At 40.6% G+C, this 24,263-nt stretch overlaps 2 protein-coding genes across 2 annotated transcripts; one reads left to right on the plus strand and one right to left on the minus strand.

The window, feature by feature from the left end:
* Positions 1-652: 652 nt before the first annotated feature.
* On the plus strand, positions 653-8,804 carry LOC310997542 (beta-galactosidase-1-like protein 2; the record flags this gene model as incomplete). The annotated part of the gene is made up of 20 exons (XM_083987280.1): positions 653-706; positions 789-931; positions 1,463-1,648; positions 2,458-2,526; positions 3,000-3,095; positions 3,534-3,642; positions 3,755-3,847; positions 3,947-4,028; positions 4,129-4,193; positions 4,270-4,354; positions 4,848-4,985; positions 5,894-5,974; positions 6,048-6,157; positions 6,255-6,401; positions 6,665-6,736; positions 6,865-6,943; positions 7,047-7,134; positions 7,230-7,341; positions 7,449-7,565; positions 8,718-8,804. The coding sequence occupies exons 2-20, from the start codon at positions 840-842 to the stop codon at positions 8,802-8,804; spliced, it is 1,908 nt and encodes a 635-aa protein (XP_083843406.1). The 5' UTR covers positions 653-706; positions 789-839.
* A 1,950-nt stretch (positions 8,805-10,754) lies between these two features.
* Positions 10,755-19,860, minus strand: b3gat1b (beta-1,3-glucuronyltransferase 1 (glucuronosyltransferase P) b). The gene is made up of 6 exons (XM_083986157.1): positions 19,762-19,860; positions 18,124-18,266; positions 16,014-16,525; positions 12,579-12,875; positions 12,224-12,329; positions 10,755-10,859 (listed from the first exon to the last, which is right to left on the minus strand). The coding sequence occupies exons 2-5, from the start codon at positions 18,233-18,235 to the stop codon at positions 12,243-12,245; spliced, it is 1,008 nt and encodes a 335-aa protein (XP_083842283.1). The 5' UTR covers positions 18,236-18,266; positions 19,762-19,860; the 3' UTR covers positions 10,755-10,859; positions 12,224-12,242.
* Positions 19,861-24,263: the final 4,403 nt, after the last annotated feature.

Here is a 24,263-nt window from a genome sequence, read left to right on the forward strand (position 1 = left end):
TCCCCCCAATTTAAAACTTATTAGCATAATGTAGTTTCACAGTTTCATCGACATGTTATAGGCAGTGGTGGACAGTAACGGAGTAAATTTAGGCTACTTGAGTAGCCTATTAGATTTCTTTGGTACTCTTACTTGAATACATTTCCAAGACAAATATTTTTACTTTTACTCGAGTTAATTTCTAGGAAGGCTGAAAAGTACTCGTTACTTTCAGGTCTGCCCTTTTTTTTTTTTTTTCTAAAATCCTATTGGACACAAGCTGTGTTTGTCAAAGAAGGAAACCCTAACCCCTAATAGCAGCACATCAGTGAAGGTGGATTCAAAGAGTTAATTCTCAGAAACAAGAGTTAAAAGGTCCTTAAATTCATTTAGAAAAAATTATAGTAATTCATTGATGTGAAAAATAAGACATTTACTCTTACTTTGTACTACCTTTGGATACTTAAGTAGCCTACATTTAAAAGCAAGTAGCCTACTTTTTTACTCTTACTCGAGTAACATGTCGACTGAGCTACTTTTACTTGTAACGGAGTAAATTTTGACCAGTAGTATTTGTACTCTTACTCAAGTACTGGGGTCGAGTACTCTGTCCATCTCTGGTTATAGGCACCAACTTGAGAAACGACGACCCTTCAGAGCTCCTCCTGCTTCACTCACCTGTAGCTACAACAAAACAAGCCAGTGACAGACAAATGTTGAGGAGGAGGTAGGTTTTCTCTGCGGGGACACTCCTACGGGGCGGTGCTTCATCTCACGCCCGCATCATGCTCTCATCTGTCTACACACAGATGCTGCTGCTGTAAATTTAACCCGACTACTGCCCATGTCACAGACCGTCGATGGTTGTCCTGAGGATAAGAAATGCACACAAACGGAAATACACATTTGTCTGTCTGTGCATTGTTGGGTTCATCATGTACAGATATCTGGGGTAAGTTCAGTTCTCCCTGTTCAAAATGTCAAAGTTCAGAGCTTGTTTGAAGCAGTTTGAGCTTAATGTTTATTGATTATCCTTTAAGTTGCAATAGATACTGTCTCTGTAGGGAGGTCACTTCATTACTAGAGTGAAACCCTGCAGTTAAAGTATAATACATGCTTTGACAGTACCACAGATACTGCAGTAATTCTCTGAAGGACAGGAATATGAGTCTATAGGATATTAATGCTCCAAAAAAGTGCAACTTCATCACACAATTTGAATCTTCTCTGGCTTATTTACATAATGTTTGCCCTGTTTGAGTTAACTACAATATAGTACAGAAAAAGATATAGAAGTTATTACAGTAAGAAAGCTTGCCTTGTCTCTAAAGTCAAATATATTCCTGCTACTTGCCAACACAAGTCGTCTGTGTGAGTATCCATCAAGAATGTCATGTGGTCAACTCACACACACACACAATAGGTGCTACTCACTGTAATGTGAGCGTGACACAAATAAAACCAGGACTGCTCCGTCCTGCAGCATGCCTGCAGCGGGACGCCGGCTGAGCAGGAAGGTCGGCCTGAGCGCCAACTCTTCCCAGTTCACCCTGGAGGGAGAGCCCTTCCAGATCATCGGGGGATCCATCCACTATTTCCGTGTTCCCAGGGCGTACTGGAGGGACCGCCTGCTGAAGATGAAGGCCTGTGGCATCAACACCCTCACCACGTAAGGGGAAAAGCGTGTATTGTGTCATCATCTGTTGTCCTCCTGGGTCAGGAAAGGAAGGACAGAAGACAGGAAGGACAAAGGGAAAGTTGGGAGGAAAGAAGGAAGGGAAAAAGGAAGGAAAGATAATACTGTAATAATAATACGTAATAATAATAATACCTTTATTTGAATAGGGACAGTGCATATTACTGTAATGTACAATTGTAAATATGCCAGATTATAACAGTGTAGTTAATTTACATCCGCAGTCCCTAATAAATAAATAAAACACAAATAACAATACACTACATAGAATAAAAACAATAAAAATACAGATAGAAGGAGAGAGGGAACAGATTGGGTCAAAAAGGAAGGAAGAAGTAAGGACGAAGGGAAAGAAGGAAGGAAGGAAGGAAGGAAGGAAGGAAGGAAGGAAGGAAGGAAGGAAGGAAGGAAGGAAGGAAGGAAGGAAGGAAGGAAGGAAGGAAGGAAGGAAGGAAGGAAGGGATAAGGGAAGGAAAGAAAGATGGACGGAGGGAACAGATTTGTTCAAGGAAGGAAGGAGAAGGAAGGAAGAAGGGAAAGAAGGGACGAAAGAAGGAAGGGAAAAAGGAAGGAAAGAAAGATGGAGGGAGGAAACAGATCAGGTCAAATGGAGCAAAGGAAGAAGTAAGGACGAAAGGAAGGAAGGAAAGGAGAGGGAAAGGATTGTGGAAAGAAGGAAGGGAGAAAGGAAGGAAGGAAAAAAGGAAGGATGGAAGAAGGGAACAGATTGGGTCAATTTGACCCAGAAGGAAATAAAATGTTAATGATGAATATCCTCGCAGATACGTGCCATGGAGTCTGCACCAACCAAAGAGAGGGGTTTTCAACTTCCACACACAGCTGGATTTAGAGTAAGTCTGTCATGATTAATGAGAATCCACTCCACTCTCTAATAATTGCACCTTCGAAACCATAATAAGAATAGAAACACCCTTCGCCACCTCTGCAGCTGTACTAACAATTATCAGCTGGTCTAAGGTGCATTGGGAATACTCCTCTTTCCCTCTCATCATCTCCTTCGGTGCTCTGGGGAGAAGCTAGAGGCTAGAGTCCTGCCTGACAACAGCGGCATCTCCACAACAACAAAGCAACTTATCAAGCAATTAACGACACAGTGAGGATAAGTGAAGGGGGATATGAAGCCTCGTTCTGCTGCTACTACTGCTACTACTGCTGCTGCTGTTGTTGCTGCTGCTGTTGCCAGGCATATTTCACACTCTGCAAACAATGAGATGCCAGGTCTAGCTCGCAGTGTGAACTTTGTGTCGTGCAGATTGAAACTGCTTATTGCTTCTTCTTTTTTTTCTCCCTGTCTCGGTTTCAGAGCCTATATCAATCTTGCGGCTGAATTGGGACTGTGGGTGATTTTACGCCCAGGACCGTACGTTTCTGCTGAGCTGGATCTAGGAGGACTGCCGAGGTAGTGCCAACAGTGTTTTTTTTTGCACATAGCTATTTGAGGAACATCATAAAAATCCTGATTCATCCTCCTGGCCAAAGCTATACACACCCCTCTCTCACTCTACTGCTGTGAAATAAACCCCTGTGTATGTCTGAATGCAGGACATAGATTTAAAGCCAAAGTTTTATTGAAAGACATCTGACAAGAAGTTGATGTCCCTGAGCAAATAGAGTTAAGTTTAAGTGAATTTAACCTGACAGCACAAAAGCCGCTTGATCTGTAACTCAATGTGCCACTTTCTCGTTGAGTGCAACCAGGGTGAGAAAGCGGTGTCTTGCTGAAAGGGAGGACTTGACCAGTATGTGAATCTTTGTCCAGCAGGAGGTTAGACTTACTATGCCACCATTGTTCTGGTTTGAGTCATAACTAAGCATCTTGTTCTCTGTCTTTCTGCAGCTGGCTCCTCCGTGATGGCAGCATGAGACTGAGGACCACTTACTCTGGCTTCACGCAGGCTGTCAACACTTTTTTTGACAAACTTATACCAAAAGTGGTTCATCAGCAGGTCAGTTTTTTATTTTATTTTATCATACTCACTGTCAACAGGTGTGTTGTAGCTCCAGTTAATTTAACTTCCTTATATCCTTTTAATAAATATGTTTCCTTTTGTGTTTTAGTTCAAGAAAGGAGGTCCCATTATTGCAGTGCAGGTGGAAAACAACTATGGAGCCTTTGCAAAGGATGAAAGTTACATGCTTTTCATCAAAGATGTAATGTGTTATGTTTGCTTGGTTAAAACATCCTCTTAATAGATACATATACATTTGAAATAGATATAGAGTTTATAAATCTGTATTTTATTTTGAAAGGCATTACAGTCCAGAGGGATCAGCGAGCTCTTGCTCACATCAGATAACCACAACACACTGAAATCTGGGGGTGTACAAGGAGGTACAGTGTATTATTAATGCACAGACACACAAATGCAAACACACACACATGCACACATGCACACACAACTTACCTTGTGATCTACTGTTTTTTTTTTAAGCCATCAGATCAGTGAAGCTGCAGAAGCTCAATCAGAGAGACATCCAGGATCTGAACGCTCTGCAGGTTGGATGCTTATAGCAGTGTGAAGTTATGGGATGTTGTTCTGCTCAAACTGTCAACTATTATCTCTGTTTGTCAGCCCAAGAGCCCTGTCATGGTGATGGACTACTGGACCGGCTGGTATGACGTGTGGGGTGACCTCCACCATGTGCTTCCTCCAGAAGGTAGAGGAGTTTTCCTTTGTCATCCATGGATTTTTAGAGATGAAATCGACAAATCTATTCACCTTCAATAACCTAATGGCTGATTCCATTTCTGCACCTTAACAGAGCTGCTTAGCCACGAGTTCCTTACACCCATCATGGTAGCAGTCACTTAAATCCCTTTATTATTTATTTACATGTAACAACACTTCAGACTTTCCCACCAGCAGCAGTATTTGAGCTCACAGCGGCTGCAAACAAATTTCTCTCTAACTCATTAGTTTGTATAAAATCTATTTTCCTTGCACTTAACATTTTGCATGAGGCTACACCAGCTACATGTCAACAATGTAAATGCAAATGCAAATCAGTGTAATGCCCTGAAAAAAGAAAAAGGTCAGCAGATGGTCAAAAAAGTTTAAATTTACGTGAAACAAAATTTTTATTGTGATTTTCAATGTGTTGTTCACTTGAGGCAGTTTGTTTACAGCAAATATCCTGGCTGTCTTGTCAGATATGGTGTCCACCATAAGGGAAATCCTAAGGCGAGGGTTTTCTGTCAACCTCTACATGTTCCACGGAGGCTCCAGTTTCGGCTTCATGAGTGGAGCACTCACCAATCCTTCCTACAGAGCTCTGGTCCCTAGCTACGGTTGGTTCCTCTGTGTCACAAACAAATCTGTGGTGTGTTAAATGCAAATTTTTTCAAAGATTGTCATCACAGCAATCAGGCACTGGCAGGGCCGACCCTAGGATTTTGGTGGCCCTAAACAAGATTTTTGTTTGTGGCCCACTCTAAGCGCAAACACCAAATCACTGGTTAAAACTGAATACAGACGTGTTTATGCCCTCTGAGGTTTGAGGCCATTTTCTCGAATTTAACATATTTTCTTAAATTTATCTTTTAAAGATACTTGCAGTAACAATACTCAAGTGTTTTATGTCTAACTATTAGAACCTCCGCTGTAAGCACACTGAGGCCAATTTGCCCTAGAACACTGTATAAAGAAATAATTTAGGCCAAATGCTGGAAATTTGAGGTCTGCTTTTTGAAAAATTTCAAATCCCTTTCGAAAACACACCTTCAGTCATGAGAATGAACTGTTTTTTGGTGCTTGAAATAGGATATGAATACAGTAATATATAAGTGTAGAAAACAAGTCTAAAATGAAATTTTGTAAAATTGCTTTTTGAGCACAAATGTTGTCATTCTGCCATTCTATTTTCACCAAATGTCTCAAATGTGAGATAAAAGAAGCTGAATATTGACTTCAAATTACATATAAAGCTCATAGCGTGCACGTGCAGACCTCAGGATGTTTAAATGACTTGATGAACCCCGGTACTTTTCTGATCATGTGGCCCCCCATCGGCTGTGGCCCTAAACAACCGCATAGAGTGTTTATGCCAGGGGCCGGCCCTGGGCACTGGCATGTCAGAGCTGAAGCAAAGAGTCTGCACTTCTCCATTTCTACCAAAGAGCATTGCCCCTGACAACCAGCAGGTGGCAGTGCAGGATAGTTAATATGTGAATGTAACATACTGTACCATGTTTTGCAGATTACGATGCTCCCCTGACTGAAGCTGGGGAATACACTCCAAAGTACCATCTCCTTAGAGATCTCCTTTCTCGCTATAACAGTAAGTTGAACAGTTAATATAGGTGAAAATGAAGTCATGCTGTGACTTACTTGTCTTTGGCCTCTCTGCACAGGAGGTGGGACTTTCCCTGACATGCCAACCCTGCATTACAGGGAGTCTTATGAACCAGCCATCATGTACCAGCATTTGTCTCTATGGGATGCTTTGAGCTTCACCGAGGGAGTATGTTTTATGCAAGATTATCCATAACACATGTAATGAAATCAATAGTGCTTTTTAGTCAAATAGGCTAATTTGATTATTTAAATGTTCTGTGCAGCCGTTTAAGTCACCCAAGCCTGTCAACATGGAAAATCTACCTGTAAACAATGGGAATGGCCAGTCCTATGGATACACACTGTACGAGACTACTATCACAAGTGGAGGATTGTTGAGGTCTGGAGACAATGTTAGAGACCGAGCACTAGTGAGTCCGCATTGTACATGCAAGCATGATTTCACTGGATTATATTATAATGATATTACATAGCATCTATATCTATATCAAGTATCTGTTGCAGATTAAAGTAAATGTAAAGGGAAAGTCTAATGTTTTGGGAAATATTCCTCTTGCCAAGAGTTACAGTAGATGCAAAACTCCACCTCTGAGATACTTAACTCGAGGGAAGGAGAGTTTATGAGTTCTGAACTATAACACAGTTTATTACATAATGATATTTTTCTTCTCAGGTCTTTATAGACAGACGCTACATCGGCCTTTTCAAGCGCCAGAGCTTGGAGCTGGCAGTTCCTGATGGTAAGGTATGACATCAAGCCAGACAATGAGGGCAAATGTCCAATAAACATTGGCCACGTTGCTTTATTGTGTGTGATGGATGCTGATGGTTGTTAAAACTTGCATAACATAAAAGCGCTTAAAATCCCTACAGGGCCAGCGTACCTTGAGTTTGCTGGTGGAAAATTGTGGTCGAGTTCACCAGGGAAGGGACCTTGATAAACAACGTAAAGGTGATTGACACACAATATGCAGTTCATTTTGATTGCATGCTATTAAATCACTCAAGCACTCAGTGGGTCGTGTACAAGCCAATTTTGATTTGTGTTCTTACAGGCCTTGTGGGAGACATTTTATTAAACAATACCCCCCTGCGGGATTTTACAATATACAGCCTGGATATGAAGCCCAGCTTTATTGATAGGTTTGTAAGCTTTGTTTGATTTAACACACTGTGTATCACTTTCATTTTTGTTGTTGTGATAGTGTATTTGAAGTGAAGTGGTCGTCTCATTTCAGGCTTTACCAGGCACCGTGGAAGATCCTTCCTGACACTCCCAGCTTCCCTGGATTTTTCATGGGGAGGTTGTTTGCATATGGATATCCGAGTGACACATTTGTGAAGTTGCCAGTAAGTGAAAGACAACATTGGCTATGTTTCTTTTCTTGCATGATGAATGTTTATGCATGTTTGCATAAGAAATACTTCAGCGTTTAAATGTTGTTTGGGGGCCACAGAGCTGGGAGAAAGGTGTCGTGTTTATCAATGGGATGAATCTGGGCCGCTACTGGTCCATTGGTCCCCAGCAGACTCTCTACCTCCCTGGTCCTTTTCTCAACAGTGGAATCAACCAGGTAAAACTGTGCACCAAACATCATTTATTAGAGAAAAACTTTGACAACTAAAGGAATTATACTGATTTGCTTTCTTGCCAATTGAGACAGTGTATGTTAAAGGGATAGTTTTGGAACATTTTGGCAAATTGGCCCATTGCCATAATCGCTATAGTCATAGCAGTAGGTTTGTTACCTTTAATTGTCAGTGCAAGCTATTTTTAGAATGGCGGAGCAGAGCCGCGAGCTGCTCAGAGCTACGCTATGGAGGCTCATAGGATTTCTTGGTTTCCCTCATCAAACTCATCAAATACACAATCCAAGAACTCCAAAATGCTCTCGTGGACAAGTTGTGACCTACACATTCACCACGCTATGAGATAATAACAGAACGTTACCAGACAGAGTTGTTTTAGAGGGAAATTCATGCAAAACCACTGATGCGCGTTGCCTTCAGGGACTATTTTTCAGCAAGCAGTCTCTGTATTTCCCTCTAAAACAACTCTGTCTGGTAACGTTCTGTTATTATCTCATAGCGTGGTGAATGTGCAGGTCACAACTTGTCCACCAGAGCGTTTTGGAGTTGTTGGATTGTGCATTTGATGAGTTTGATGAGGGAAACCAAGAAATCCCATTAGCCTCCGTAGTGTAGCTCTGAGCAGCTCACGGCTCTGCTCCGCCGTTCTGAAAATAGCTTGCACCGACAAATAAAGGTAACAAACCTACTGTTATGACTATAGCGATTATGGCAATGGGCCAATTTGCCAAAATGTTGAACTATCCCTTTAAGATGGCCATTAGCTTAGCCTTGCAAAAAAGAGTGGAAACAGCTCGCCTGGGAATGCACCAATGATAGTATAATTTATTCATTTAATCCATAGTATGGCACCTAAAGAGACCTTGAAACCTTTGAATACATAGCTGCTTCCCTTTGTTTCCTGTCTTTTGTCTTTAAGCTAGCTGGCTGCTGGCTCTATAGCGCGATTTCTAGCATCCAGACATCAGAGTGGCATTGATCCTGCATCACCTAAAATGTTGAACCATTCCCTTAAGTGTTTTGTCTTGCATCATAATGGACTTTGAAAATTAATTTGACATTTGCGTTGTTTGAATACAGCACGTCTGTATACACACACTCATTCTCTCTGACTCTCTCCTGTTTGAATAAATAAGGTCATTGTGTTTGAGGAGCAAGAGGGAGACTACAAGGTCCAGTTTGAGGATGCACCCGATCTCGGCATGGCAGCAGACATCCAGTGATTGTCGTCGCCACCTGTATGAGTACATTGTTTTCAGATGTCTATGTCATTATTGTTAAAAATCATCTTCTTTTTCTAGCACAATACTTAAAAATCTACACATGCAGCTCATTATTATCAACCACTTCACTTCTCAGTCACAGACAGAAAGAGGCATGTTTGTATGAGAGCTGTTTATAGCTATGTAAGTTCCAGTGACTCTTTACATTTAGAGCAGAATCCTGAAGTACATTGTCTCGCCTGTGGATTCCAGTATAAAGAGTTGTAATTTCTGTGCAGGGATGGCTGATATGTGTCATAAAATTAGATCTGTGTTGTTCGTGTGAATATATACTGCAGGATGTGTTGAGTGGCAGGAAACTAGCCTGTAAAACAAAACAAAAAAACCACAGAAGCAGCTTTCAAATGAAAAAAATAAAACAAGCAGCTATGTAGCAACATCGGACCGTATCTTTAAGTGAAAGTTCACGGTTTTTAGATGCGCGTCACATCGATGACTGACCAAACTCTGAACAGTCACAGAGGCTGAGAGAACAATTAGCATTTGTAAGCTGTGCCACTGCAAGTCAGTGGGGTATGAAATCATCACTTCCAAGCCAACCATCCATGGTGGGAATAATTAGACTTTGTAATACAGCTATTTGAAAGGATGCACATCCAGTTTTTAGAGTAATGGCTTCATATCCCATTGACTCTCACAGGCATAGTACACAACTAACAAGAGAAATGGTACCAGCTACAGTGACTCAAATAATAAATAATTCTGCAGAGAAACCTTCACTGAGTGTCTTCTTTTTTTTGATTAGCTTATGAGAAACCTGTGAAGTAACAGGCCCCAAGGAATACTGAATCTTCTCTTACATACGAGTAGACCTCAGTACTGTTACAGCATATCTGGAATAAATAAAAGCTTGAAGTAGATGACTGCAAGGGATGACATTGTTAAACTCTAATAAATCAGTGCTCTGTGTTTTTGAGTGCGTGTACTGTATGTCGGTGTGCTCGTAATGTGCAGTGTGCCAGCTGAGCATGTTTGAATGTGGGTTGAGGATAAACAGAGGTCCTAATTAATGCTGGGTTCAGGGTGCTATCTAAATAGCTCAGTGTTGTACAGTACAAGCGGGGAGGGCTCAGATCCCCCCTTTGCAGTCTGTCAGTCACTGCTGACTCACTTATGACAAGGAGCCCTTTTATTCGTCTGTGCAGCCCTGTGCCCGATAGCCAGCTTGACTCAGAACAAAAGGGCCCTATTTAATGCTGATTGGGTGCTTGGCTGGTGTTGTCCACTGCAAAAACTCAAAATCTTTCCAAGACTATTTGTCGTATTTCTTGTCAAAATGTCGTATTTCTTGTCAAAATGTCGTATTTCTAGTCAAAACTAATCTCTTTCCACTTAAAATAAGACTCATCACCTAAAAATTAACTTGTTTTTAGATAATTTCACTTGTTTCAAACACATTTTTACTTGAAATAAGTAGAACAATCTGCCAGTGAAAGCAAGTTTTTTGTAATAAGAAAGAAAAACTTGCCCCATTGTCAGATTTTTCTACTTATTTCAAGTAAAAAATAGCTACTTTTTATGTGATGAGTCGTATTTTAAGTATAATGAGATTTGTTTTGACTAGAAATGACATTTTGACTAGAAATAAGTGCGTTTCTGCAGTGTCTGCTCTGAGAGGGCTCTTTATTGCTTGCTGTGCCATCTCTTCCTGTAGTTTGAACCGCGTAACATCCTTTGTCTCTCTCCGAGGAGACCTCAGTGGGCTCCTTTTGGCAACGTGTAGCAGCGTCTCACATCGGCCAGTGTTTCAGACGGAACAGGCAGGCTTAATTTTTTTGCAGGTGTGCTTTGATACTCCGGTTGGTACATGCACGTGGCTTTGTGCAGCCTCCTCGGGTCGACAGGCGTTCCTCCATTTCTAATCTCTCGCTGAAGGACAGCTACTGTGCTGTGATGATTTTTTGTCTTCTTCTTTTTTTTGACTCTGGCCATTGCTGGCAGAAGCTCTGAGGTTGGTTTGAGTCCAGGTAAAAATCCCACGGAGAGACGCCTCCCCTGAAACCACAGATTTACACTTAGTGAGGAAGAACAAAGACACGATTACATTCAAATGACATATTCTTGCCACACTCACTTCATAAATATGGGAATCTCGCAGTTTCTACCATCCATTTAACATGAAGGTATCAATAGGCACATTGGTTCTTTGAACTAAAAGCTAACATCAACATGCTAAGATACTCGATATGAAAATGTCAGCATGCTTGATTATCACACACCGTGTTGGCCATGCAAGTTTAAAGGGACGGTTCACCCAAAATTCTAATTTCATTCTCATTCTCATGATCTACTCACCCTCATGTCGACTAAGGGCTGGGAGAAGTTTCAGAGACCTCCGTGCCTTCTCTGAGTTACAGCACTGCATGTCCATATGACGGTTGCGAACGAAGCTCACTTTTCTTTGTCCAAAAAGACACACCAAAAAAACATCCAAATACCTCCATAGTGCTCGTCTGTAATGCCCCTCTTGTATTGAAGCCCCAAGAGAAATTGTTCAGAAAAAAATTAAATAAGTCTATATTTTAAGCTTGTTTGTAGCGGAAGCTCCCAGCACTGCTCTTCCTGGTCCATCCAAATCTCGCGCGATTTGCATGACGCCCAGTTCACGGCTCCGCAAAAATCGCGCAAGATTCCAGCAGAGCAACACTGGGAGCTTCCGCTACAAACAAGCTTAAAATATAGACTTACAATTTCTCATGTCGGGGCTTCAATACAAGAGGGACATTACAGACGAGCACTATGGAGGTATTTGGATGTTTTTTGGTGTGTCTTTTTGGACGAAGAAAAGTGAGGCCCATTCACAACCGTCATATGGACGTGCAGTGCTGTACGGAGTGTGTAACTCAGAGAAGCCACGGAGGACTCTGAAACTTCTCCCAGCCCTTAGTCGACATGAGGGTGAGTAGATAATGAGTGAAATTTGAATTTTGGGTGAACTATCCCTTTAACATGTTAAACTAAAAAGGCTGGTGGGAAAAATTATTTGTTAGAGGATCATTAACGTGATGATAATTCATCACAAAGGGGAAATTTGTAACAAATAGTATGGCTGACCATCCAACAGCTGTAGAAGAGTTAAAAGGCTCCAGTAATAAATCCGTCCAGTGGATATTCAGAGTCATTGAGCTACTGAGACATTTCAGTCTGATAGATGGGCCGATGTGCTGATCCAGTGAGACATGCTGTTAACATGGCTATGGATATTTGTGATAAAAATATAATTTAAAAAAGTCTGACATGTACTTCCAGTAGGGGCCATGTCTCATGCACTATATTTTTTGCTCCCCTTTGATCCATCACCCAAAAATATTCACCGTGTGGAGAGGCTGTAATTTGCATTTCTAAATCTGTGCTATTACCTGTGTCAGATGTAGTATGTCATATCTCCACGTTAGAGTCTGTAAATCCTTTCTTGCCCTCATTTACCAGCACAGGCTTCTCTGTCCGTGTGTGCCATACTAATACCTGTGTGTAGGAAAGAAAAGGGTGGAAACAGATGAGGTACTAATTCAGAAATGTGGGTTCAAAAAAGGCTGTGCAGTTATTAAATAATCTGTAAGTGTGAAGGGTCGGCTGACAGTTTAATGTTTTTAAGAAGAAACTGTTATGACAGCAGAGTATCTCAAGATTTACAATCATTCAAATGTTTACACATCCAGCTTGTTTTCGTGTCAGATCACAGGGAGTTACATGCAGACAGACTCCTGCTCTTACCTTAGTGCAGTTTGCAGCTTTAGGCTCCAAATCGCTGAGAGTCACCAGCTCCTTTAATAAACTGCTCTCCTGATATCCTCCCTTCACTCCACGTAACTTGAAATAAGCCTGAGGTTTGGACAGAATGAGGCGCAGGTTCACCGCAAACCCGGCCATGTCGATGGCAAAGGGCCGGTGCGGGTCGAACACCGTCTTCCAGCCGTAAACTTTGCCCATGACGTTGACTTTAGGGGATTCGTATCGGAGACCGCCCACGAACGCCACGGGCCACACCGACACCTTCCGGGTGGAGCGCATCTGATGGTTGGAGACAGACAGAGAAACAAGTCAGCTGTGTGAGCTATTTCAAATGTAATTAATCACAACGTGTAGACTAGATTTACTTTAAATTTTTAAGATTTAAGATTTAAAGAGACCCAGAGGAGTTTGCTTTTGGTTATAAAAGAGTCTCATATTAAAGGGATAGTTCACCCTAGAATGATATTTCGCTCATTATCTACTCACCCTCATGTTGACTAAGGGCTGGAAGAATTATCAGAGTCCACCGTCCCTTCTCTGAGTTACAGGGGGTCTTGGCGTAGCAGTGCATTTCAATGCAACGGTTGCAAAGGGACACCAGAGCTCTTCGTAAAAAAACACACACAAAAAAACATCCAAATACCTCCATGATCACGCGAGATTCGGACGGACCAGGAAGAGGAGCTTCGAGAAGCTTCCGCTACAAACAAGCTTAAAATATAGACTTATTTAATTTTTTTCGGGACAATTACGCAATTTGGGGCTTCAGCACAAGACGGACATTACATACGAGCATCATGGAGGTATTTGGATGTTTTTTTGTGTGTGTTTTTTTACGAAGAGCTCTGGTGTCCCTTTGCATTGAAATGCACTGCGACGCCAAGACCCCCTGTAACTCAGAGAAGGGACGGTGGACTCTGGAAATTCTTCCAGCCCTTAGTCAACATGAGGGTGAGTAGATAATGAGCGAAATATCATTCTAGGGTGAACTATCCCTTTAATGTGGATGAATCTACATTACCCACATTTGTTAATGGGTCCATTGGTAACACTTTACAATAAGGGTCCCTTAATTAATGTTAGTTAGTACATTGTTAAGCATTAATTAACTGTTTACAGATATATTAAAGCAGTACTAAAGAACTTTCAGTTTTGGTTGAGTTTGGCGGCGGCAGTGGCCCAAAGCGGTAGTGTTTTGCCTGAAGGAAGACTCAATTTCCCATGAGCACTAGCGCGTAGCGCCGTAAACATCCTGATCTCAAGGTGCATGGAAATTAACAGAAGACGTCCAAACTAAGTTTCTGTTACTAGCGGATAATTTCTCAGTAAACACACATGCACAATCCGACGGAAAGGTGCCGCATTGCCTGCTCCCTCCTCGTCGTGACTCGTGAAAGTGAAACTTAGGTGAGAGCCGGGTTCCTACCATGCTCCTCAAAGTTGCCTATTGCCAGTGAAGGTGATACAGACCATAATGATACAGACCCCTTCAGGCCATGACAGAGGTGTCATTCAACCTGTTGTAAGTCGATGTAGCCTACCATCACAAAAGTTATGAAAATATTATATGATGGTTGAAAAGTTCCTTAGTGTTGGTTTAACAATCATTATTATGATTACTTAGGATTAGGAAACACATTAATTAATGTAGCCTATTAGTAAGCAGTTAATTAATGTTTACTACTCAAAGTTAGTTAATGCATTTAAAAGTTGAATAATGTAATTAGTTATCATTATGTATGCATTACTCAGCATTAATTAATGCATTAGTTTATATATTAATGCTTAATAATGTACTAACTAACGTTAATTAAAGCAGAAGTGAGCGATCCGGTCGTTTTGGCTAATGCTGCGTTCCAGGTAGGCTTTTGAAACCGTAAATTACAGCTTCAAGTCACAGCTTACGACTTTGTAGCGTTTCAGGCAACCCACTCGTGTTTTTCCGACCTGTTTTACCGGTGAAAGTCACTATAACGGCCACTCGTAACTTCCGACCCGTGAACTCGTACCAGATTGAACTGGTACAACTTCACAGGTCGGAAAAACAGGAGTTACGAGTTTCCTTGAACGCACCATAACAGTCCTCGCCCCTACGTCACCACATTCACGGCGTCCCTTGGCTGCACACACAGCCCTGCATGCCGTTCTCTCTCCTCATTGGATAAAAACTGTAGGATACGATAAATGTTTTCTCCTCGGCTCAGAGCAGAGCAGAGGGACTGACAGTCAGACCCGTGTTTCAGACCAAACACTCTATGTAAGTGATTGCTGTCGGAAGATATAACTATTTAAGACTTATATTAACACAAATATATCACTTACTTCTGCTTTAAGGGACCCTTATTGTAAAGTGTTACCGGTCCATTTTAGATAAATATATTGTTTTGTCTTTATAGTTATTTTGATATTATTATTTAGTGGTCGACTCGCCCAGTATTTCCTAGTTTCGGTTTTCCCGGACGCTGCCCTGGTCATGGGAATAACGCAGCCAGATCACTAGTTGGCATCGTTTATGGTCGGAATTACGTCGGTATCTGATCGTCTTCCAACCTCCGACTTTTGTTCTTGATTAATGAAAACATTCTTGGCAAATGCTTTTGCTTTCGTCAGTCTTGCGTCGGTCCAAGAATTTCACCGTGCGGGCGGATGCTCATGGGAAATGTAGTGTGAAAACACTTTGCTTTCCGAAACTCCTCGTTGTTTAAAGAGGAACTATGCAAGTCCGCTCGCTTTTCCTCTGTTTTGGTTACGCTCCTCTCTCGCCTTGTGCATTTGTTTACTACGAAGCCGGCGAAAAATCAATAAATGGAGCGGTGGATAACGGTGTAGTTAACTATCACAATTACTCCAGAGCTTTTTAATTAAGGCAAAAATCTAGCACGCTGCAAAAACTCAAAATCTTACAGAGAATATTTGTCATATTTCTAGTCAAAAATGTAATTTCTAGTCAAAACAAATCTCATTATACTTAAAATAAGACTCATCACATAAAAAGTAGCTTGTTTTTAGACACTTAAAAAAAAAACTTTTTTCAAACATATTTTCACTTGAATTAAAAATCTGATAGTGGAGCAAGTTTTTCTTTCTTATTACAAGCACAAAAAACTGCTTCCACTGGCAGATTTTTCTACTTATTTCAAATAAAAATGTGTTTGAAACAAGTGCAAATTGTCTAAAAACAAGTTAATTTTTAGGTTATGAGTCTTATTTTAAGGAAAGAGATTAGTTTTGACTAGAAATGAGACATTTTGACAAGAAATAAGACAAATATTCTTGGAAAGATTTTGAGTTTTTGCAGTGCATAGCCATGGGAGAAATCATGCTTAGTTCCTCTGTAAGATGAAGACACATAACACCAGAAGAAAGTCTGTGAAATGATGAAGAGGAAGAACTCTGAGATGTATTTTATCTCCTCACCTCCTCAAACAGCTCAAGACTGTACGTGTTGTCGTCATCTGCAAAGTAAACGATCCCAGACTGGCTGTTGTTCATGCTGAAGGTTTCCCGCAGCCAGCGCAGGGCCAGGTTCCTCTGGATGGTCCCACGTGGGATCCTGGGGTCTCTGGTGTCCCCGTGCACCTTGTAGTTCCTCGGCGTCTCCACGTTCAGGTGGGTGTAGTTGAGTCCTGTCTCCAGGAGGAGGCGGCTGACCAGGGCGGTTCTCCTCGGAGAGTCCTCCACCAGGATCCAGTGGAGGTTCGGCACGTGGAGCAAAGTGTTGGCCAGTCGGGTCAACTCGGCCTTCTGCACCGGCCGGCTGTAGGTGGGGGTGACGACGTGGATGGTGGGCAGGAAGTCCGACCAGGGAGGAGGCCGGCTGTAGACGTACTCGGTGCGGACAACCTCCACGATGTCCCGGTTCTGGAGCGAGCAGGATTCCTTGACAGCAAAAGTATTCCTGGAGTTGGAGCGACCATCACGTCTGCCATCTAACACGGAGGGAAAATGATGGTAATGAGTGAACTGACTGGTGTTGGACATAAAGCAGCTGCATTAAAAAAAAACAAATCTTCTCAACAGTTCACCTTCTGTGCACACAACACTCTGGCCTCATGGCATTTCACACATCATGTGTTCACTGCATGCAAATATCTTAAAAATGCATCTGAATTCATCACGGCTTCTGGTTGAAGACAGACTAAAATGAAGTCTCCTAACTTTCATGCGGAATTTGATTAACAATAAAAAAACACAATATTTCTCAGATCAGATAGTGTTCACCAGAAGTGTCAATAAATATGCAACCAGACAATCAAGATATGATTATTTACCTAAACCAAGAACAAACTTTTTAAAACATACTATAATATACAGAGCCATTATAGGATGGAACACATTACCTAATGATATTAAAAATATTAACTCAAAAAACACATTTTTAAAAAGGTAGTAAAAGACTATTTAAATAAGTTGAAAATTCAGTGAGTAAGAAATATGTAATATATAATAATTTATTATAGGAATTTATTTGTGGGTTGAACTGTTGTGGTAATGTTTTTTTTTCATTTCTCCTTTATTTATTCAGGGAAGGTCAATTGAGAGCGAGCTCTCTTTTTCAATGACGCCCTGATTACAAAAACACAATTATACAATATACAAGGTCATGATTCACAATTACATACAGGTTGTATGTAATTACATACAACATTCAATAATACGTTTTTAAAACTATCTAAGGAAATAAGATGATCCAGTTTCAGACAGTTTTGTAGGTTATTCCACTTTTGGGGGGCATAAAACTGAAAGGCAGTCTTCCCCAATTCTGTCCTGATACTTGGAATTTGTAAAACCAAGGTATCCTGTGAACGAGTGTGTAAGTTACAAATTCTAAGTGAGATTAAGCTAGTAAGATAAACAGGTAAAATTTCAAGTAAAGCTTTGTAAATAAAAACCATGCAATGTTGTTCCCTCCTTACACTTCAGGATGGCCAGCCAACCTTATTATAAAGAACACAGTGATGGGTTCGGAACACATCTCCAGTAATAAAACGAAGAGAGGAGTGATAAAGTGCATCCAGGGGTTTCAATGTAGAGAGAGCAGCATGCATGTAAATGACATCATCGTAATCAAGTGCAGATAAGAAAATGGCCTGAACAAGTTCTTCTCTACATTCCATTGACAGACAAGATTTATTACGATACAAGAATGATAATTTTCCCTCAAGTTTTTTGGTAAGATCAGAGATATGAGTTATACATGAGTATGTAATGTGTTGTATGATGTATTCTTTATACCTAATAATATATTTTAGACTAGACTGTTTGCTGTTTGTGTATATGATGATGAGGTGTTACAGTGATCTGTAACAGCGATGAATGTGAGTATGTACTATGTTCTTTTTAAAATTGCATTGGGGACCCCAGGAAGAATAGCTAATGTCATGACATCAGTTAATGGGGATCCTATAAATAAACAAATAAACAAATGTATGGTGAGCAAGACAAACACCTTTTGTTGCATTCTGCCCTGATAAATATTAATGCAGAAAAAAAACATATTCACACTTGATCAATTGTAGCCCTATACCTGTTCGAGTAGCGAGCAGAGGAGTGATGGTGCTCTGGTGCCAAACAGTGATGAGCAGCGTCCAAGGCAACACGATCAACACGATGGCCACAATGTCTCGTCTCTTCGGCATCTCCAGGGTCAGACCTGAGTCATGTCACTACCTGCAGAGCACATGACAAATGACACGATGCACATTCATAACAAACAACCAGAGAACAAGTTTGCAAAAACGTATGAATCTCCAAGCGGAAATACATGGCTCAGCATTGAAAATAGGATTAAAAATGAACAGTAATTAGATAAGTAATGAGCCACTTCTATTGGCTAGGGTGTTGTATAGTCCTCGCAGTCCTGCAGATAAGATGTTAGCTGCTGCCGTAGCTGCTTCTCTGACCTGCTGTAACATTGTAGAGACCATATGGTTAGATTGCATGTGTCTCTCTCAACAACAACAGTCCTGTGTGAGTCCAGTCTCCAGCTTGTCCAGTCTCCTTTGATCAGGTCAGACATGTTGCTGCCCCAGCAGACTGCAGCATGAAACAACTCGCTGCCCACCATGTGCAGCATTTCACTGTAAATGTCAAAGGACATGAATGAGCCTCTTGAAGAACAAGAGCCAGTAATGTTCCTTCTGGTGGATGACGTCCATACACTAAACTTCATGTGCATTTCCTGCTATATTCAATTATTTTATTATAACATTCTGTGTCATTGTTTGACGTTGTTTTTCCTAAATTAAATGAATAATTTATTTATGATTAAGTTATACATTTGGGTTTTAAATGTGTAACAGAGTGATGTATAATTACGGTTAACATTATTGTATTCCAGGGTAAAGGGTGAAATTGTCTTCCACTAAACTCCACTTAGAGCCATCATTTTCTAAGGATACACTGGCTGCTCTTTAGTGTTATATTTAGCATCCTCTCTGTGGCCCGTGAATGGATGAGCTGGTTTATTGAATTTCCAAATCATGTGAATTGCATCTCGAAGTCCATACATGGTGGCTCTCTATTGAACACCATGCTGTAGCTGCAAGGCATGCACTAAAAGGAAAGGAGGCATTTGGTTCAGAAGTGGTATCAGCCTGCTGGAACTGCTGCAAAACAGAAAATAGGTCAGAATACCGCTCCGAGCTTTCTTTTTGTCTCATTTGAAAGCATACTGGTGTACTACAGAGAACATTTGAGCTAATGGTTTGAGGCCAGCTTCAGTGCTGCTGAGAGGGTCAGGCCCTTTACTGCCTGTAAACTGTTGACACAGACACAGACTTTGTGAACTCAACTCATGTTGTTCAGTTGGACCTAATGTAGCCTGAAGCCCGATTTACATATCCTATATTTTACAACAGAGATGTTTTAATTAAAAAGAGAAACTCGCAGTAGCAGAGTAGAGACTATCAACATTGTGAACATGACTCTGTTGTTGCCCTGAAGGAAGTTGTGCAATTCAAATGACATTAAAGTGAATTATAGAAGCTCCCCCACATTTAGAAGTGTCCTTGAGCAAGATACTGAACTCCAAATGGGGATGCATTGTAATTCACCTCCATCTCTGTGTGGGTGTGTATGTGTGTGTAAATGAGGCAGATTGTGAAACCTTTTTGGATAAAAGCATGACAGTATATAAATGCAATTCATTTCCATCCCGTCTCACCTTAGTTTATGGCCGACCCACATGGTCAGTCCGAGGATTGATGTGTTGCACAAAGAGACCCGGAGGAGAGGAACTTGTGCATCAGTTCAGTTGGTTTCCCTGCAGAGAGAAACAAAAGTGTTTAGTCCATCTGTCAGAATGTCATGCGTGTCAGGAAAGTAATGCACAAATATAAAGAAACTTTTCCTGTTGTTAAATCTGTTGAAGCTGCTCTGTGCTGCAGGAACAGCTTTGTTCCTGCTGCTGTTTCTCTTTTAAGTTAGTCTTGATGCCCTTTTTTTCTTTACTTAAAGTCTCTTTTTATTTGATTTATTCCTTGTCCCTTTCATCATGCTCTTAACCCTCCTTTTTTGTCCACCTCTCACACTTTCCCAACTCTCCACAGTCAAATGAAAGGTCACTGGGGCCTGATTTTTGGCAAGGAGGTGTATCTTTGGCTAAACTCTTGATGTCCCGAGTTTCAGAATGAAAGTCCATTTTTTGGACTTGTAATGCATTTTTACCACACCCATGACCCTTCAAGTGGACAAAAATGTCCAATTTTAACTAACAGATGTCACCATGAAACTTCCCAAGTTTATTTACTCACATTAGGACAAATATTTTTTGTATTACAACCTTTGTCAAATTTTTATGTTTAAATATGTAAATGAGGCAATATCTAATGAAATATGCGCCAATTTCCAGAACCGAAATCTGAACAATAGATAAAGCCCCTTTCAAAATTCTTGTTTTATTTTGATGACATATTATAGTCAGAAGTTTTCACCGAGGCGATTTTGGATATCTCTTTTTATTACTAAAATACTGTCACCAGCCATAAACCCCATAGAGCCCCATAGAAATTTTGTGTTTTTGCAACAAAAACAATTGGCCAGGAAGGGGTTAAAAATGTTGAAACCCATGTCAAAAGTGATTTTCATGTTTAGTCAAGAAGACCCAGCCCGATATGTATCACAAATATTTTGGGAGTAACTGATGTCTAAATTTTGTCCAGGGGTCATCATGGATGTGATACAAATTGAAGGATCATCTTAACAGGTTTTATATTTACTGCTTTAAACACAATCATCCCAGACATGGTGATTAAGAAGCTGCTCCACCGGGGTTTCTCCTCTCATATCTTCACCTGGATACATGGATTTTTCTCACCAACTGGCTGAGCCCTCACCTCTCGTCCACCTTCACTTTCAGCACTGGCTCCCCACAGGGTGGAGCATGTTGGGTCCTCTGTTATATTCTCTCTACACACATGACTGTACTCCCTCCCATCCCGCCAACTCCATAATACAATTTTGGTGGTCGGTCTCGTCTCAGGAGGGGACGAGTCTGGTCCTTGGCTAACAACACAAAGCAAACAAAATAATTTCTCTTGGACTTTAGGGAGTGCAGAGCTGACTGTCCTCCTGTCATCATAAACCAAAACCCCAAAACGGTAACACTTTACTTGAATAGGTATTCATAAGATTGACATAAAACTGTCATAACCATGACATAACAGCTGTCATAAACATCAATGAATACTTATGACAGCTGTCGTTAAGTGTCATTCAGTAAGTTATGTCACTTTTAATGCAAAGTTGACATTGTTTGAGATGTTTTTGTTCTGACAACTTGACATAAAGACAATTTAAACTGTCATAGTAGACCTAATTGCCAAACTTTTAAAAATTATGTCAAGTTCTCATAACAAGGACATCTCAAATAATGTCAACTTTGCATCAAAAGTGACATAACTTACCGAATGACACTTAACGACAGCTGTCATAAGTATTCATTGATGTTTATGACAGCTGTTATGTCATGGTTATGACAGTTTTATGTCAATCTTATGAATACCTATTCAAGTAAAGTGTTACCACAGAAACTGAGTGGAGAAAGTCAGTGCCTGCACCTCCCCAGAGCTCCTAAAGAAGAACAACCTGCACTCCGACCTACTGACGGCCTTCTCCCATGCTGCAGTTTGAGAGCATAATCACATAGCTACTGCCTCACAGTGTGGTTGTTCAGTAGCTGACAGAGAAGTTGTGCCAGGGGTCAGAAGGTCAATTCAAAAAATCATTGGCTGCCCTTTTTCCTCACTTGAGGACATTTCTCATACCCGCTGCCTCTCTAGAGCTAAAGACTCCTCCCATCCTGATCAACTCCAGTTTGAACCTTTTGCCCTCAGGGAGGAGATACAATAAAAAACACACACCAACAGACTTTAGCACAGTTTCTTCCCCTCTTCTCAACAAACACACACAGCGACTCTGTGTATCTCTCCAGCATCTACTAGCGCAATATTGTGCATTATTGTTTTTATTTTCTAATCTTCTTTTTTAATCTGCCTTGTTCTTTGTTTTATGGTGATGAGTAGTGTCTTTGTCTTATGATGTGCATCTAAATACCGCTGCACTGCAAAAACTCAAAATCTTTCCAAGAATATTTGTCGTATTTCTTGTGAAAATGTCTCATTTCTAGTCAAAACGAATCTCTTTCCACTTACATAAGACTCATCACCTAAATATTTAGTTGTTTTTAGATCATTTCCACTTGTTTCAAACAAATTTTCACTTGAAATAAGTAGAACATTTTTTTGTGCTTGTTATAAGGAAGAAAAACTTGCTCCTCTATCAGATTATTTTAAGTGAAAATATGCTTGAAAGACGTAAAAAGTGTCTAAAAACAAGCTACTTTTTATGTATTTTCTATAATGAGATTTGTTTTTGACTACAAATGAGACAAATATTCTTGGTAAAATTTTTGAGTTTTTGCAGTGTGATTTGCAGTTGCAATTTCATTGTATTTTAAATACAGTGACAACAAAGGCATCTTATCTTATATATTTTTTTTATTCTGCTTTGAATCCTGATCAGTGAGATCTGTCATGTCTCTGTTTTATGCTGTTTTTAAAGCAGATATCAGTGGAATGTTTTTGTTAATATAAGTCCTAAATAGTCCTATTTTCCGTCAGCAATCACTTACATGAAGTATTTCAGCCTAAACACGAGTCTCTCCGTCACTCTGCTCTGCTGTAACCCGAGGAGAAAATTTTCCTTGTGGGATACAAGTGTTATCCAATGAGGAGAGAGAACGGCATGAAGGGCTGTGTGTGCAGCCAAGGGATGCGCGTGAATGTGGTGACGTAGCACGAGGACCAATTGATGCCTGACAAGGGCGGGGGCTGCTAACTCATGGTGCGTTCAAAGAAACTCGTACTTTGTGTTTTTCCTTCCTGTGAAGTCATCTGGTACGAGTTCACGGGTCGGAAGTTACGAGTGGCCGTTATAGGGAACTTTCACAGACAACAGGATGGTAAAAACACGAGCTACGGGTTACCTGGAACGCTACCAAGTCGTAGTTGTGACTTGAAGCTGTAACTTACGGTTTCAAAAGCCTGCCTTGAACGCAGCATTAGCCGAAACGGCCGTGAAGCTGATATCTGCTTTAATTGTCCTCTGTATCTGTTCTGTCTTTTAAATGTTCGTGTGTAATGATGCCATCTCATGCTACTGCAGAAAAATAAATCTTCCTATAGGTATTAATTAATTCTGTTGATTTGATTTGACTTTGAGATCAACATCCTGAGTGTTGCACTGATATTATTATATATTCTTATCCTCTGAAGTGTAAATACCGATGACGTTGAAGCATATTTTCCATCTACATCATCTGTAGGGGCATTTTTACAGCCACAACGACATACCACTGTGATGACAAGTTCATATAGAGATCTGATAGGAGAGGACAGACAGTACAGCCTTGTTACAAAAATGGAAAAAGCCTGTTGTCGAAGAAACTAATTGCAGACAGTCTGTTTAAAGTGAGAACTGGAGGAAGAATGAAAAACAACAAGAACATTTATTGTTTGTTCCAGAATAGAAGACGAAATTGCCGAGCAGCATTTCAGCCACAAAACAATGATCTCATACAAACAGTGCCCTCTAGGCAGCGATGACAATGAATCATTATCTCTCATATTTTGGTACTGCCCTCCAGTGGATCTGCTTTGGATCAAAATTCAAACACACCATGGACTGTATGTGACTCTGTTTTTTAAAAACGTGGGTCTCGGTGATTTAACGTGTCTCTGTCATGCTCCCTGAAGTCTCCCTGCTGTGTGTGAGCAAACTGTGTGGTTATTTATTATAATAGCGGAGCTGCACGTGTGCTGTGTGCTTCACGGGTGATTCAGATCTTGAGTGAGCTGAGTGGGATTATTATTTTAAAACACAAACATGGACAAAAATGAAAACCTTGTGCTGACGGGAAAAACTCAGGGTGATAAAATAAAACAATCAACAGGGGGATTATACTTGAATATAGTTTGGTGCAGGCTTGTTTTTCTTATCTTCATCTTGACAGAGGCATTGAATTTGATTTTTTTTAAATTCAGAAGCACAGATTTACCTGGTTCAGCTGATTTGTGCTGCTCTACAAGCATTTCTGTGGATGATATATCACATTTACCTGCTAAGCTTATTGATTATTCATAAGATCTGATTTTTTCCCGCAGGCCA

This window comes from Trachurus trachurus (assembly GCF_905171665.1).
Source record: "Trachurus trachurus genome assembly, chromosome: 14".
Lineage (NCBI taxonomy): Eukaryota > Metazoa > Chordata > Actinopteri > Carangiformes > Carangidae > Trachurus > Trachurus trachurus.